Raw genomic sequence first — 16,189 nt, forward strand, 5'->3', positions numbered from 1 at the left:
AAATGCTCAGTGGTTCCCAATATCAGGCGAACTGGTGTGAAGCACCTTTTAAAACGTTCGACATTACCAAAAGTAGGAGACCTATATCTGAAGGGGCACGTCTTCTCACTAGATGATGATACAAGCTACTAAGACTATAGATTCATGAATAGGTTTGTCATGGACTGCATTCGGTCAGCTCTACGTTATACACTACCCACGTTCCCGGTCGAACCAAAGTCGTTTCTCCTATTACACTGATAATTGAAAACTCTAACAGGGCTCATTTAATTTCGAAAATGTACAAAGCTTGCGCTAGTATGAGGCCGGTGAGTGACACCAAGGTACGCAATGACTGGGAAATAGACTTAGGCACCCGATAACTGATGTGCAGTGGGCCAAGTGCTGTGCAGTCACTAAAGTAGTCTCACTCAACAGTAGGCACAAACTTCTTCATTTTAAATTTCTGTGCCGCGTCTACTTCACCCCTGCTAAAGCACACAGGATAGACCCATCCAGACCACACTTGCCTGAAATGCGCTGCACCCCATGCCGACTTTGCACACCTTGCATGGACATGTCCCCAGCTGCAGGCTTATTGGAAACACACTTGGGAAAAGGATCTACTTGCCCCTCATTCCAACTCCGGAAGTAGCCTTATTGGGATACACAGTAAATTTCCCTAAGGGGAACAGGCGGTTTACTTCACTTTGTCTCCTACTGGCGAAAAGAGAGGTGCTCTCCATTGGGGCGGGAGAACAGCACCTAAAGTGCAAGATTGGCTTAACAGCTTGGTGTATTGCAGTGTGAATTTCGAGACCAATGCCGACATTATGCCCTGCTCCTCCTGTCCAAAAGATATATGGGCCCATTCCGTTCCTATGTGGAGGTTTCAAAACAGGCTTCTAACTCTCAACTTGACAACGGCATTGTCCCGGAGGGAGTGGGGTGACATTTTTAATGTGCTAAACAAACTTGTGTCGGATACCATTTGCAAGCTTTCAAAGCCCTGAATATCTGATTGTTGAGGTTAACTATGTTGGGTCCCTTGTGATAATGGGGAACGATGAGGGTTGGAGACGGGAGGTGGCCCCGGGAAAGAGGAAGTTACGGCAATACTGTATTCATCGCACGGACATTGTCAAAAACAGCAGCTATTGGAATTTTAAACTGTATCTATTGATTATGCGATGATGCCTTTGTAATCTCTGTAATGAACGAAGTTGCACATATGTATCTTGAAACAATGTGAAAAATGGAAAATAAAGTTATTAAAAAATTTGCTTATCCAGGTAATTTAAAAAGAACCAAACCCCAGCCAATCAGGTGACAGCACCCTCTAGGATACTCCCCACAGAGGCGGATTCCCTCAGATTTTCAAACGCTAGATGGAAAGGTAATCTGCTTAACAATAAGGGAAGCCTCTATGGGCAGGAGGGTGAGTCGCATGTGAATCTATGAAAATTGCCAATACTGGAGAACAGTTATAGGTAACTTTTTTTCTTCTCCAGTATTGAATCTTTCAAAGATTCAAATGCTTGAATCAAAATAGCAAGCAGTTAAAATAATCTTTATGCTAATAGTGCATGGCAGTTATAAACACCCATACAGAGAAACATCCATTAACACACACATAAATATATATATATATATATATATATATATATATACATACACACACACACACACACACACACACACACAAGCATGTAAAAACATCTTTATATATAATAATCAAACAAGCGTGTGTGAAAATAGGCTTAACATATGGAAATAAATGGCGTAGCACTGCCTGTCCAAAAGCTGCATCACTGCACTGTGCCGAATCCAAACAGTGCTGCGTGAAAGTATGCACATTCTTCCAAGTCGCAGCATGATAGATCTTCTAGAGAAGAACTCCAGCAAACAACGCAGTCGAGGTAGAGACCGCTTTAGTGGAATGAGCCTTGACTTTATTCGTTAATGGCCTGCCAGCCTTTGAATGACAAAACTGTATGGCAGCTAAGAGCCATTGGGCGATGGTTGCCTTTCTGACTGGGGTAAATTTACAAGTATTTCCATATGTTATCAACAGTTGGTCAGTGTTCCGGACTGGTTTGGTATGGCGCAAATAGAACTTCAGGCATCTTTTGATGTCCAATCTATGCAGGGATCTTTCCACTGAGTACTGCGGATTTTGAAAGAAAGTTCTCAGTATTACAGGTTCATTAAGATGAAAATTCGAAGAGACTTTGGGGAGGAATTTTAGATTTGTTCTAAGAACAGTCTTCTGCAAATTGGAGGAAAGGCTCTTTAATTGTAAATGCCTGTATTTCGCTCACTCTTTTGGCTGATATGGAAAGTTGCATTACTGCTGGCGTTCACAACAGGAAATCAAGGTCTGCCCTGCGCATTTGTTCAAATGGGCTTTTTATTAACTGCATTAGCACCACATTTAGCTGCCACACAGGTGAAGGAACCCTTATTGAAGGGAAAACTTTGAATAGTGATTTGATGAATTGTTTAATGATCCTATTAGACCACAAAGATGGGGAAGACGAAGTGTCCATATCTTGAAGTTGCAGCCAAATGCATTTTATTCCAGAGGTTGCTGTCACCCAATTGGCTTGAGTTTGGTACTTTTTAAATAATATGGATAAGCTATTAAACAGAGTTTCACTTCCATTATAGCCTATATTAATGTTATGTACTGCTTGCTATGGTAACAGGGACTCCCACTTGGAGGATGGGGAATAATTTAAGCATATGAATCTATGAAAGATCCAACACTGGAGAAATTTTGGCTACATTGATGTCATACCTAGTTATAAAGGCCCAAATGATAATGCATCACCCATAGACATTTTAGAGTATTACTGTGTCTCTGTTACTAAATACAGCATTGTTGCTGTCTAATGTCTTTTTGGCTTGATCTTAATGTCAGCATCTTTGGTACTGCATGATATCCAGAAGAGTTTTAATAGGGAATTTTGTGATTAAATATCTACCCATGCTTCAGCTTAACAGATCAACTTATTCCACAGGTGCACAGCGTTATGAGGAATCATTGGCCTCTAAGGTGAAGTTTCAGAATAGAGCCGCATCTTAGCACACTACTACATAAAAACGAACAGTCAACAACACTTCTTCTTTTTTATCAGTAGACCAGGTTGGCAATGGATGCAGGACAATTGAGCTCTACAAGAAATAGGAGGAAAGCTTTATGGGTGAGTACAGAATGCTTACAGGATTCTTTAGAAGCTTCTCATGCAAAATGGGACTTCAACTCATTTTGTCTTCCACTGCATCAATTGGACCCTTTTTTCATAGTCTTACTGGTTAGGAATTAGAGGCTAATGAGATGGACAACAAAACGGAAAAGGTGCTAAGAGACTATTGTGCCAAACCGAGTAGAATCTTTGACTATGCGCACATATCCCTTAGGAGGTAGGATGCCGAAATTCTTGATGGGTCTGTCACAATTGAGCAAATCAATGCTACATTTGCACTCCTAGGAAAAAAAATTGTCACAAGTTCATTTGTCACATTAAATGATCATATATGTAACTAACTGTAGTTGGTTACTTTTACGTTGGTATCAGCCAAAAATGTTAAACATTTTTCAACAGATGAAATGTTTTGATGAGTCTCCAAGTCATTCTTCAGGATGCTGACTTAGCAATGGTTGCGATCAGTTATGCTGAAGCACTGACAAAGAAACAAAATATTCGAAAATGTATTTGATAATGCAGGAAGGTGGGTCAAATATGTGCTTGAAATAACAAAAGGTTGGAAGAAAGTGGCTCTGTATTTACTGGACCAAAGTAAGGTACAGTGTGCACAGAGTCCACAGTCCCCAAAGGTTTGGCAGAGGCTAAAGGTAGATATAACCTTACTCTTTAAAGTGGTAGCTTGGCCGAGCAGTAAGGACAGTGTAAAACATTTGTTGTACACAGTCAGCAAATGGTCTCAAACACTCAAGAACTGAAATCTATGCCAATTGTTTTGTATCAAAATATATAGTTGTTTTATTTTAGAACCAACAAGGTATCAAAATATACCTTCTCCGAATGAATTACTTTAGTTTAAATGCTTTGCAAATAGGCAATGGACTTTTTAAGTACAGTAGTTAGTGGTTACAGTAGCGATTTTTAAGGAATATTATTGTATTTTAAAAGTTGACAGAAACTTTTTCACATAGAATCACCGATTGTTATCCTATAGGAGGAAATTCACTTAGCAGGTAAGTAGTGTTATCGTTACTTTTTCTTACTCAGTGCTGGATCCTTGATCCAGCACTGTTGCATCTCCTGTAAACAGTTGAAAGAATGCGTTTAAGTAATACAGGCGATTTTTAAGAAATATTTGTAGTTTGTGATAATTGACACTTAAAAACTTTTCTGGTGAAAACCAGGCAATGGGTTCCTATGGAAGGAAATACAAGTTACTGGTAAGTACGGTTCAAACTACTTTTCAGGATCAGTGCTGGGCTGAAAGATGCATCACTGGGTTCTCTCCTGATAACAGGTGAATAAATCTGAATTCGTTGTTCAGCTGATTTTTGGTGAATATTTTAAAGTTTCAAAACTCTACACGTAGAAGAATTTAAGTGAAACCAGTCAATGCTACCCTATCGAAGAAAAGTGAGTTGTTTGCTTTGGGGTAAGTTCTCGACTGGCAGAGTTAAGGGCCTGGAAATAGACTCAGGGTCTCCCAGGGTCAGGTAGGTACAGTTGGTACACCCTCAGCGGCACAGGAGCAGCCGGGTGCAGAAGTAGTTAGGCTCAATGTTATCCAATGAGAGGCAGGGGGGCCTGTGGTTGGTGGCTGCTGGCTAGCAGGCCACGTGGCTGCGGGTAGCTGGCTGCTGGTCCGTTGCTCAGGGCAAATGGGGAAGATTGCACTGCCAGGGCCACTCGGGCAGCTGGGTGCAGGGTACTTGTGAGCCATTGGGCGCTCAATGTTAGTCAATGGAGATTTTTTAAGGTGAACAAAGGCTGCAGGCTCGGGGACGTAGACTCTTCAGGAGTGACCAACACTTCGAGGGGTAAGTTGGGATCTTGGAGAAAAGATAGACACTTAGGAGCTGGGCACAAGAGGCCCTGGGGCGCCGGGTGCAGGGGTGTCTTGACGTCGGGAAATATTACCCTCTGTTGGTTGCGGTTGGAGTGGTCTCCTGTTGTGAGACTGCAGGTGTCGTCTGGGTCGTCGGGCACTCTATTTCAGGTGACAATCGCCGGGGGGACGTCCTCCGGGTGTTTGTTCACTCGGGCAAAGGCCGGGCTCAGCGGGTGCAGAGTGGGCTGGATTTGCGGTTCCTGCCGACACCAGGGGTATTGCTGTTTGAGCAGAAGCACTGCTCATGGGAGTCCCAGTCTTTAAGAGGTTCAAGGCAGGCAGGTTCCCTGGGGTTTTCAAGGTTGCTGTCCGAAGGAGACGCTGGGATTTAGCAGGTTGAAGTGCACCCAGCTAAAGGGATGACTGATGGATGCCAGGGCAGTGTGTTTGTGGGCATGGCACACATTGGTGTGTGCCATGTCGACTCTGTTTAGTTCTGCACCAAGACACTCAGCCTGCACAGGCAGGGTGTGTGTGTCAAGGTACAGGACTCCTAAGGGTGGCACAATAAGTGCGCAGCCCTTAGGGGTCTTCTCTGGTCACAATGCCCTGGGTACCTAAGGTACCATTTATTAGGGGCTGGCAGGTGGCCAGAGATGCCAATTGGGTTTTAGGTTCAATACAGCTTTAGGGAAGGACACAGGCCCTGTCACCTGGTTGGCAGGTGCCCAGGGCACACTCAGTCAAAGCACATCATTAACATTTAACAGCTTACAGAGAGCAGGTGGGGGACGCAGGAGAATCCTTGCTGGCAGGTCCTCATCATAGGAGTAATGCAGGAAGGGAACATGCATGCCTATTATATCAGCTGTACACGCAGTGCTGCAGAAATGCTATACATTGAAGCAGCTATGGGTGCTGAATCGGAACACTCACCCACCGAAACACGAGCAGAAAACAAAAGAAATATAGACCCCTACACAAACAGATAAACAACTAAAGCAAAGATACAGTACTTGGTCTCTGCTCTATGGGAAGTAGGGACAGACAAAAAGGAGGAGCAAAGAGGAAGGATGGACCGGCTAGCAAGCAATGATTTTTAGCGGACACTGAAAAACTAAAGAAAGGCAGTGGGCACACAAATAAGTATATACCAAAGTATATATACTAAAGTATATGAAAATGGTCTTGAAAGTTTGACCTAAAAACTGAGACAAAGAAATCCAACACCAATTCATAAAAAAATATTTTTAAGGCTTTTAGACATCATAACGCAAAAAAAAACTCACTGGAGGGTTTTAGAGATCTAGATTCTAAAAAGTACAGTAAATATTCACTTTTTATTCAACCACAAACAGCATTGGCAAAATCAACAAATATGACACTAGAGGTATTGCTATCTGTTAGAGTTACTTTGGGCAGCCCAACTCCGACAGGAAGCCAGTCAGTAGGAACAGTAAGGTCCTCAGAAATAGATACCTCGGTAGGGGAAGCCGCCAGTTTCAGGCACTTTGATCCTTTCCTATTGCTTCTTAAGGAAGTGTTCCTCATGTCAAGGATATAGGTTGCTGAAGATTCTCAAGGAATCTGAGGATGAGATGCAGTCAACGGGAGTCTTTATGTGGCTACTCCTCGGGCCAGTCCTCAGAGGGGGTAAGGTGGCCGGGGCCACGGGGTCGATGCCCCTTGAAGTCCTCTCGGTCCTGGTAGAAGTCTCCTGGTATCTTGGTCCCTCCATGAGTGATAACTTGTCTTCTGGGTGACCAAGCTGCACTCCAATGACTCTCCCGTGCCTTGTGGACGCGGGTTAAACTTTGAGAATCAGGTCCTGATCTCTGGTGCTGCACGGCAGCAGGGTGAAGATTCTGAGCTACTAAGTAGCCCCAGCAGGCTTCTTCATTTGTTGTGGCCCTGGGCTACGAGACACTTCCCCTTGGAGTCTCTTGCTTTGCCTGTTTCTCAGGAGAAGACTTCTCCATGTGCAGGACACAGAAGGCACAGTACCTTCTCCTTTGCTAGCCAGCAGGTGCAGTCCATGCCAGTGAAAGTGCCAACTGGGTAGGCGCGATCAGTAGCCAATGCGCTACTAGGTTCCCTCCCTCCTGATACCACTTCCAAGAAAGTGTGGTATCTGGCTATCCTAGGATGCACAATTCTTCCCATTCCTAACATACAAGAACTCTGGGCGGCCTGAGCTCCCTTGCCCAACAAGAGGTTTGGCTACCAAGGGGGGGCTAGATGCCTCTGGAAAACTGGTTTCGCAACCAGCTTCCCCTTTGCTGTCCCCAGTACTAGCCTGTCCGCCTAATGAATAGAGCAGCCCCTCTCCCAAGCAGTTTCTCCTTTGAAGCTTGCTTTTTGGGCTAACACTGAATGGTTTTCTGTAGAGGGAGGTAACACCTCTCTCCTGTGCAGGCTTATGTTGTAACCGTTACTGGGAGTCATCAGCAAATCTCCCAGGAGGGCAGGAAACTGTTTCAGAGACAACCCCCATGTGCAACCGTTGAAGCAACCATTTAAGGCACAGGAGATGAAAGGCAACTAAGAGACAACTTTTCAAACATATTACATTAATTTCGACTTCAGTACAAAGTCGGGCTTAATGCAGTGAGTTGTTGATACCTTGGAATACCAACTGTGGTTGCACCGTCCCGGAGTTAGCACAACTGAGGGTGTTCAGCGTGTAACTCTGTACTCGCCAAGTGGGAGACCAAGTCTTTCCACAGTAAAAACAACAGTTTTGCGTTATTACTGTCTGAAAATCTCAAATACATGTTCTACCCATGAAATATGATGCACCCTGCCTTAGAGCTCAGTAAGTCTGACAAAAGGGTGACTTACACATACATCAAGGGAAAGTCTGACTTTTCTATAGCTTTAATAGCAAAGTCGGACTAGTAGTTCCAAAAGTGGCTCTTACAGGCTGAAATGGAGGACTGGGAGAATAGTTTTACCTTTGTCACCCCCAGGGTAGCTCAACCAGTACTGTAGTCCTGGGGGATTACCCTCCAACTTACCTGCCATGGGTGCCTATGCACCATATACTAGGGAATTATATGTAAGTAAGCTTATGCCATTTGGGTACAATTCAATGTACATACACGTTTTAGGGTGAAGGCACTGTCACTGAGGTCAGGTTAGCAGGCCTCAGCGCACTTTCAGAGTAGAAAAAAACAGCAGCATCAGGCCAAAAAGTTGTAGATGACCATACAAAAAGGCATTCCCCCCCCCCCCCCCTCTCCCTCCCTCCCTTCCAGCCTCGGCAGTGTGGGTCCTAATGTGACGAGTTTCAGGCGTGTATCGGAGGTTTAGCGGTAATCGAATGGTTAGATGTTGGTGGCAGGCAGTGGACGCAGCAGGTCTGTAAGTCTTAAGAGTCCGAGGTATTTGGGGCACGTAAACGCTGTTAATTCAGGTGAAAGTAATGTGAGGAATGGTTCCCAGAGATCATGGAAGGACGCAGTAGGGTGGGCTAGGTAAGCAAGATTTTTTCCATCCCCAGAATCCCCCATAATCTATTAATCCTGCCTAGTCGTGTTGGCTGTGTCGTGGTGCCTAAGTGTGTGAGGATATTCTGGACTGCCGCCCCTAACGCTAAAGCCATTTGCTTAACCCATCTGGATTTAAGGGGAAATGTGAGAGCGTTTGGAAGTCCCAAGAGGACGTACGCAGGGAAGCGTGGGATTTGAGTATCGAAGTGGGAGTCAATGGTGTCCAGGGTCTGCTGCCAATAGTTCCTCATCTTAAATTGTAATGCAGCCACATTGCGAAGGTACACAATTTGCTCACTATAAGGAAACTGCACTTTCAGTTTTCGCAACAATTTTATATTCATGAAAACTTACCTCATCATTGTCAAAGTTTGGTTGTTCGATAGGTTCTAACTGGGTAAGTGGTAAAGCTTCTACTGGAAATTTGATATTGCTTAAGCTTTTACAGCGGTCCGGAGTTGTTCCCTTACGGAGTGGAGTATTTGCCGGTAATGTTTTGTCAAATATTTCAGGGCTTAGAGCTCTTCCAAATGTGACCTTTTTCCTCTTCTGATCTTTGGGCTCATCAGGGGTGTGTCTTCCATCCTGAATAACTGTTCTGCTTTTACCTGCAATAAAATTACCAAAATCAAACAAGAAGTGGGACACAGAATAAGACGAGGACATCAATTAGCCTTGTAATCTCATTACGAGCAGCCCAATAAATGATACAATATTATTCACATTTGATCAATCCAATTTTGCAGAGTCTAAATTTTTTGGTTGCGATAAGTACCACCCAATTCTTTTTTTGGGGGGGGATGAACATGCAGAATGTGGCTCTTACCACAAAATGTGCTTGTTCTGGTAAAAACCAAGAATCTTTCTCCAATAAATAGTGGCAGGTTTGACCTGCCAAAATTTATCACAAAAGCAGACGTGCCATGTTTGGAAACCGGGGTTACCACACATCGCAATTAACTTGTCCACTCATAGTGATAACCTTAATGTCTGAAGCAACCCTTCGTAGGAAAAACTATTGCTGCACATTTTTCATTCACCCAAGCACTGCTGCTTGATGTAACCAGGAATACTAGTAACTCCTTTACACTCTTACTTTTCACTCAAACTTACGGACAATAGTCCAATGACATATTGTCAAACCTTAAAACCCAAGTAATTCTTCCATGCTGTGCACACAAAACCATGAAGAGCACAGAGCTGGAGTTGTGCTTTGACGCTCATGGCTTCAAACTAAGCTGGGCAACCTTGTCTCAAAATCTTCTCTGCAAACAAAGTAACATTTTACTTAGAGATTACTGCAAGTACAGCACCTACGACTGGGCAGCAGAACACTGTGTAAGGATTCATGATTAAACACACCAGCGACACAAGCAGATTCAAGCAAGAACATCTATCTGATAAACCGCAGATCTGCTTTGGGATTCTCACAGTTGCCTCCAAACGCCCAGCACTAGAAATCCGCTTTACACTTCACATCATAATAAAGTCAATTTTCTGCACAAATTCGAAGTACATTCACATACTGTGAATAACAGGCAAGAAGTTACTTACCTTTGATAACGCGCTTTCTGGTAGATTCCTATCTAACTGCATATTCATCAACTTCTGAATATCCCCGGGTGCCAGACTGAATCTGGAACTCAAACTGTGCTACTGTGCTTCTGTGCACCAATAGGTGGCACCAAGCAACTGGACACAGTTGTGCTTCAGAAATGACGAAAGGGGCCAAAAAAAAGTGTCCTCTTGGGCACCAATATCAGATATCTTACTTGAACTTGTCAGTGTTCACAGTTGTGGAGACCATAGGTTAATCTAAAGAACCACTATGCAGATTCATGATTTGGGATCTTTTTAGATGGAGGAAACCATACTACAGAATGGGGCGGTGAGGAGTCTGAAGTTAGATAGGAGTATCTATGAGAAAGAGCATTAAAGAAGGTGAGTAACTTGTCTTTTGATGTGTTCTTCAAACCGCATATTCCTCACCTTGTGAATAGATACCACAGCAATACCTCCCCCAGGTAGTGGGTCTGTGAATGGGCTCAGACTAAAGTCTTGCAGGACCAAGCAGGCAAAATGTCCGTCTGAACATACATGGCTGTGGAGGCAGGAGTGCTTAATGAACATGTGCACTGATGCCCACCTAGATGCCGGACATGCCGCTTAAGCCCTGCGCATCACAAAGGGCTTAAGCGGAAACATATGTTGTAAACCTTTCAAGAAGCGCCTCACAACCAGTGATTTGAACAAGGATGGTTAGTTAGGGCAAACAAACATGACGTGACACGTAACCTTTAAGGTACTCAGAGTTAGACCTTGCTCGGCCAAAAACAAAGCAAGAACCACCCCATTCAAATGTTTTGCATGCAACAGGTTCAACTGGCAAGTACAGCACCAAGAGACAAATTTTACGCAATGACTCTCATACACACATATCAGGGAAGGGCAATTGGCTTCCAGGAGGACAGTAGACTACGGGGTTGGAAGATGCTCTGAGCCACCGCCGGGTGTAACTGCCATTTGTGATCTGCTAGGTACCGCTAGTTGCGATCATCCAACCTGGTGTTTAAACATCCCGCCAAGTGGTGTACCACCAGGGTAATTCCCAAACGATCCGGCCACTGCCAAAGGCGCAGAGCCTCTTTGCACAGGACCCAATTATGCCCTGCTTGTTGCAGTACCACATGGCATTGTTGTAGACTGCAAGGACCTGCATCAGACTTCCCTTGATGGAGAGTAGGAGGCCTTCAATGCCAAACTAATGTTCCATAACTCCAGCAAACTGATATGGAACTGGGCATCTCCCAGAGATCAGAGCTCTCTTACCTCCAACTCTCCCACATGATCTCATAAAAACCAGTAGGGATGCATCCTTTACCACCATGAAATCTGGGAGGAGTAGGGAGAGGAGTCTGCAGCTGGTTCAATTGCAATGGAGTAGCCACCACTGCAGCTCATTTGCAGTCTCCACTGACACCTGGATGGAATCTGACACGATCGCTTGGTGCTTGGTGCACTGAGACTTCAGATCCCACTGCAAGGCTTGCTTGCGCAATCAGGCATGGGCAGCGAGCAGGTAGTACCTGTGGCCATGCAGGACAAGAATGTGAAAATAACTGGCCTGCAGGTTCAGCGCCACCATCCAGTCTCTGTGATCTAGGGTAGATAGGACCTGGGCAAGTTTGAGCTTTTGTAATTTGTCCTTGCACAGGAAGGCGGTGAGAGGGCGAAGATCTAGGATAGGGTGAAGGGCATCACTGAAGGTTAAGAGGCTGTGGGACCGCAATCAGCACATTTGTTTTTACCCCCATAATCGGGGGGTTGAGGTTAAGCACCTCAGCAGCCCTCCTAATTACAGTGGTGAAAGATGCACTTTCTGGGGGTTGGGGTAAGATTGAGGAAAGGATGAAACCAACCAAGTACAGGGTGAGGTGTCCAAACCACTGACATCATGTAAGTCCAAATACCAGCTATAGTCATCATTGAGTGAGGGAAACTCTTCCCCCATCACCACTATTGTCATAGCCATATGGCGGCTATGGTCCGAGTTCAAGCCAAAAGACTGCATGGGAGCGGAATCGTGTCAAAGTCTGATGGATTCAGTACTGGCTGTGGTACATCAAGATCTGGATGTGGTCTTGGTCAAGATAAAACCAGCTCATAGTTAGATACTACAACAGGTTGTGACTCCTTCTCTGGCATCAATGGCATCTGTGCCAGAGTCAATGTGAGAGGGGAGGTACGAATGTTGGTGCTGGGTACGAAGCCGGTAATGATGACGGTACTAAACCTGAAGTGAGTTTAAGGGGCAAAGATCGCACGAGGAGCAGACCTGCTGGTGGCAACCCAACTGGAGGTCCCTGCAGCTCTTTGGGTCCCAACGGCACACCAGAGAAAGCTTCAAGCATGTCAAAGATGTGCAGCCTGGTCTCTTGAGATGCTTTGACCTGCTGCGATGTCACCAATGGACCTGGGAACTTGGGGTGCATCATGACCAAGAGCAGATTCAGCTCCTTGGTGTAAAGGATGCATGACTTGGAAACACAGTGATGCCCAAGCTCCTTTTCTGGAGAGTGAGAATGGTGGGAAAGGGCAGAGGCCCACTTGGATTTCTTGTGTTTCTTCTTTGATGTGTCCAAAGACTTTGGCCAGAAGATCATCTCCCTTGGGAATGACATCCAGAGCAGAAGCAGATCCACATTTCCTACTTTGACTTGGAGTGGTGGCAGCAGTGAGCCCTCTGGTGCTTCGCCTCATACAGGTTTGCTTCGCATTCTCGGATTGCTTTAAGATTAATTTGTGCTCAGTCATGGCTGATCTTGGAGTTGTGCATCAAACCCAGGCACCAGAGGCACATCTTGTGGGGACTTGTAACAGATATTGGTTTGGAACATTCCCCACAAGGTTTAAATCCTATCATTTTAGGGGGTGTCATGCAAGAAAATCTCTTTACAGAGCGAATAAATAAGAGGCTCTTTGAATCGAAGTCTGAAGAAATAGAATGAAAGAACAGACATGAGCGAGTATGGGTGGCACTTCTATGCATGAGTGGAGCATTGTTGAAGCGCAGTCGCATGGCACCACCTGCTGGTGCACAGGAACACTGTTTGATTTTTCAGATCAAGTCTAGCACCTACAGATTTTCACGAGGTGAGGAATCTGCTGGTTTAAGTATCCATCAGAAGTACTCGTTAGGAAGGTACGGTGCATGAATTTCGCAACATGATTCTTCAAGCATTGGTCCCACCTGTGCAAAATATTCATGCAGATATTCAGCAATAGAGCATTCTCTACAAAAGCCTACATAACCATCTTCGGTCTTGAGGCACATGCGTAACCCTTACTATGTAACTTCCTTACACAGTAAACAATTGTCATTGTTCAGGTTGCTAAGCTACTATACATTTATCCACTCACTGAGTGGATGGATGCACCAAAGAAGCTGTTCCATCTATGTAGTACTACAGCACTGCCCTGCTCTCTGGTATATTTATATGTAATAATGTATTTCATTTGGTGTCTGTGGGCTCGGAAAGCACCTGTCGGTCCATGGTTTAGTTTGGAGAGAGCTTTGATATGACTTTTGAGCAGAAAGAAGCTGTGTGAATAGTCACCCAACATCTCCCAAAGACTCATTAGTTCATGCAAGAATAGTGCGTATATATTAAGTGACTTAATATAGTCTATTTGCCACAGTTAAAAATGACATCACCATATTGGTGCACAAGAATGAAAAGTGGCATCATTAACCTCCAGATTATCATAAACCATTCCCAAATAATTTCAACCCCATAGGAATAGCCTCCGAAGTTACTAAATGCCACAGTTCCAAATGTTTTTTATGTGCATTTGAAAGGATAATTTACAATTACATGTGAAGTCAAAGACAAATGTTATGATGTACAGTGAGTAAAAGCTGGGATGATGCCCTTCTCTCTGCACAAGTAAAATACTTCAATTCTATATACAAATATCTGTTTGACTTACTGAAAATTTCCAGTCTCCTCTTCTAAATGAAACTCAGATTTCTAATCATACCCACTTCTGTGTTTTTGGCACCTTTACATTTTTTAAGGCAGTCCTTTTTAGTCAAAAAGGCAGCCATTTGATATTAAAATGCTTACATATGAGTAGGAGTAGTTTTGTAGCTGGATGAGTTTTTTAGATTCACATGCTGTGCATTAGTCCGCAAGCAAGTGGTTATTTTTTTTCCTGTAACCATCAGTCATCCATATTTGATTGCGAGTCCTCCCTCTTTGTGACGTCAGACATGAGCCCTGGAGTTTCCTATGCGTGGTCGCAATATTCAGATCCCTTGTTCTCTTTGGGTATATGCTCAAACTTCCCCCCCTTCTCCTGCTGTGTTGTTGGTTTAGCCTGTTTGCCCTTTCTCAGTTGTATGTAAATCCAAAAAACTCAAGCTGCAAAACTACTCCTACTGGTAAGTAACCATTCAGTTTGTAGCATAAACCCTTTTCTGGATGCGCACGGAGTAAATCTATTTTGTATCAGTACCTCCCCTTTGTGTATATGAATGTTAACACAGTAATGTTTTGTGAAGATGTGTATGGGGGACCATGTTGCTCCCATACAGAAACCGTTAACCAACACATTTTCCAAGGAAAGTCACTATTGTTCCCTTTTTAGTTCGTCGTCTTGAGGTCTGATTTGCTAAATACATCTTTGCAACATTCAGAAAGCTTCCTTGGGATGCATTTCGCCTGTTGCTTACCATTGGCTTTGTGTTCTGTACCTCGCATTTTCTGGTTTTCTGTCTGTTGAAAAACGAGGCAGCATCTGTGAGGCCTGCACAAATAACATGTCTACATGTGTCCTTCACTGGGAACCAAACACCCAATTGTAGCGCCTGACTCTGAGGGTAGCGTTGCAGAGCATCTGAGGCTTACTCAAGGGAGGTGGTGAGGGCTACACCCGGAACCCCAAAGTATACTTCGGCGAACCCAACCCCGGCTGCTCTTCTCCCCGTGGGTGCTTACTGCGGCACGGGTAACCCACCCCTGGCCGCTCTTTGTCCTGCAGGGTCCAGTCCCACCCCGGCCCCCGTATTGCCGCCTCGTTGCAGGGCAGCCCACCCCCGGCTGTCCCCGACAGCTCCCCAATCGGCCAGCAACCTCTCGTGCTGCCACAGGAGCCGGCGTCTCTGATCTGGTCTGCCTGCTCTGGTGGGCAGACATGCCGGATCCCTCAGTTCGGGCGGGGCCACGGGGGAAGTGTGTGAGCACTCCCCCCTTCTTCCTCATGGGGCCCGGAGATGGAGTCCCAGGCCCCGAGGCACTCTGTTTTGGGGAGCGTGATGGCGCTCCCTAACCTCAGCTCTTCTTCAGGGGCCAGGGGGGCTCCTGGCCCACTCGCGCACACCTTCACGTGGAGCGCAGCGGTGCTCCCCAGCTTGGCTTCGGGGCCCGGGGATGTGGTTCCGGGCTACCCAAGTCCTCTTCACACGGGGGCAGGACGCGACGGCGCTCCCCCGCCTTTACTTCTTCGGTGCCCGGGGATGGGGTCCCGGGCCCCATGGCACCTTTTTACCAGGGGTGCAACGGCGCTCCCCCGCCCCCCTCTTTCACATCAACGGGGGCCAGGATGGGCTCCTGGCGCCCTTCTGCCAGCTTCACGGTGGCGCAATGGCACCACCGACTTTGCTTCCTCCTGGGGCAGTCCCCGGGACCTGGGGCAGCCCCCGGGACCTGACCCACCTCAGGGGCATCTTTGAGACCGGCGGCAGAGCCCCAAGTGCTTTGTCGGCGGTCTTCTTAGGGGTCAAAAGTCAACTACCTTCCGGGGGCCATATGTCAGCCCCTAGGGGTCCGATTGCCCCATTTTCGTGTCCTTTCGCTCCTCTTGGCCAGCCCTAGCCACTGGGAACACTCTCCTTCGCCTTCTGGGTCTCTGAGGGGGGGATTCAGCAGGGAGCGGTCTTCACTGGCTCCCTGCGCCAGCCTTTCACCTGGCTCTCCCCCTGCGCAGAGGCCCCTGCTTCTGCGCATCGGTCCTGGACTCCTCTTCTGGCGCAGTTAGGGCCTTGTGGGCAGTAAGGGGTTCCTCCTTCCAACTTCCCATTGCCAGGCTCCAGCAGCTTCCGCCTCAGCAGACCACACTTCCTGTGCAAGCACTTTTTAAAAGTTAAGTAGGGGGGTGCCAGGAAGTCTCTGTTGGTCCTA

General features: G+C 45.8%; 1 protein-coding gene across 2 annotated transcripts in view; it reads right to left on the minus strand.

Moving 5' to 3' along the window:
* Positions 1 to 16,189, minus strand: part of CDCA2 (cell division cycle associated 2) — a 394,307-nt gene that overhangs the window by 123,832 nt on the left and 254,286 nt on the right. For both annotated transcript variants that reach the window (XM_086943530.1, XM_086943529.1), the window contains exon 10: positions 8,862 to 9,115. In XM_086943530.1, the coding sequence (XP_086799656.1) occupies positions 8,862 to 9,115 (254 nt within the window). The remainder of the gene's footprint in view (positions 1 to 8,861; positions 9,116 to 16,189) is intronic.

Source organism: Lissotriton vulgaris, chromosome 11 (genome assembly GCF_964263255.1).
Source record: "Lissotriton vulgaris chromosome 11, aLisVul1.2, whole genome shotgun sequence".
NCBI lineage: Eukaryota > Metazoa > Chordata > Amphibia > Caudata > Salamandridae > Lissotriton > Lissotriton vulgaris.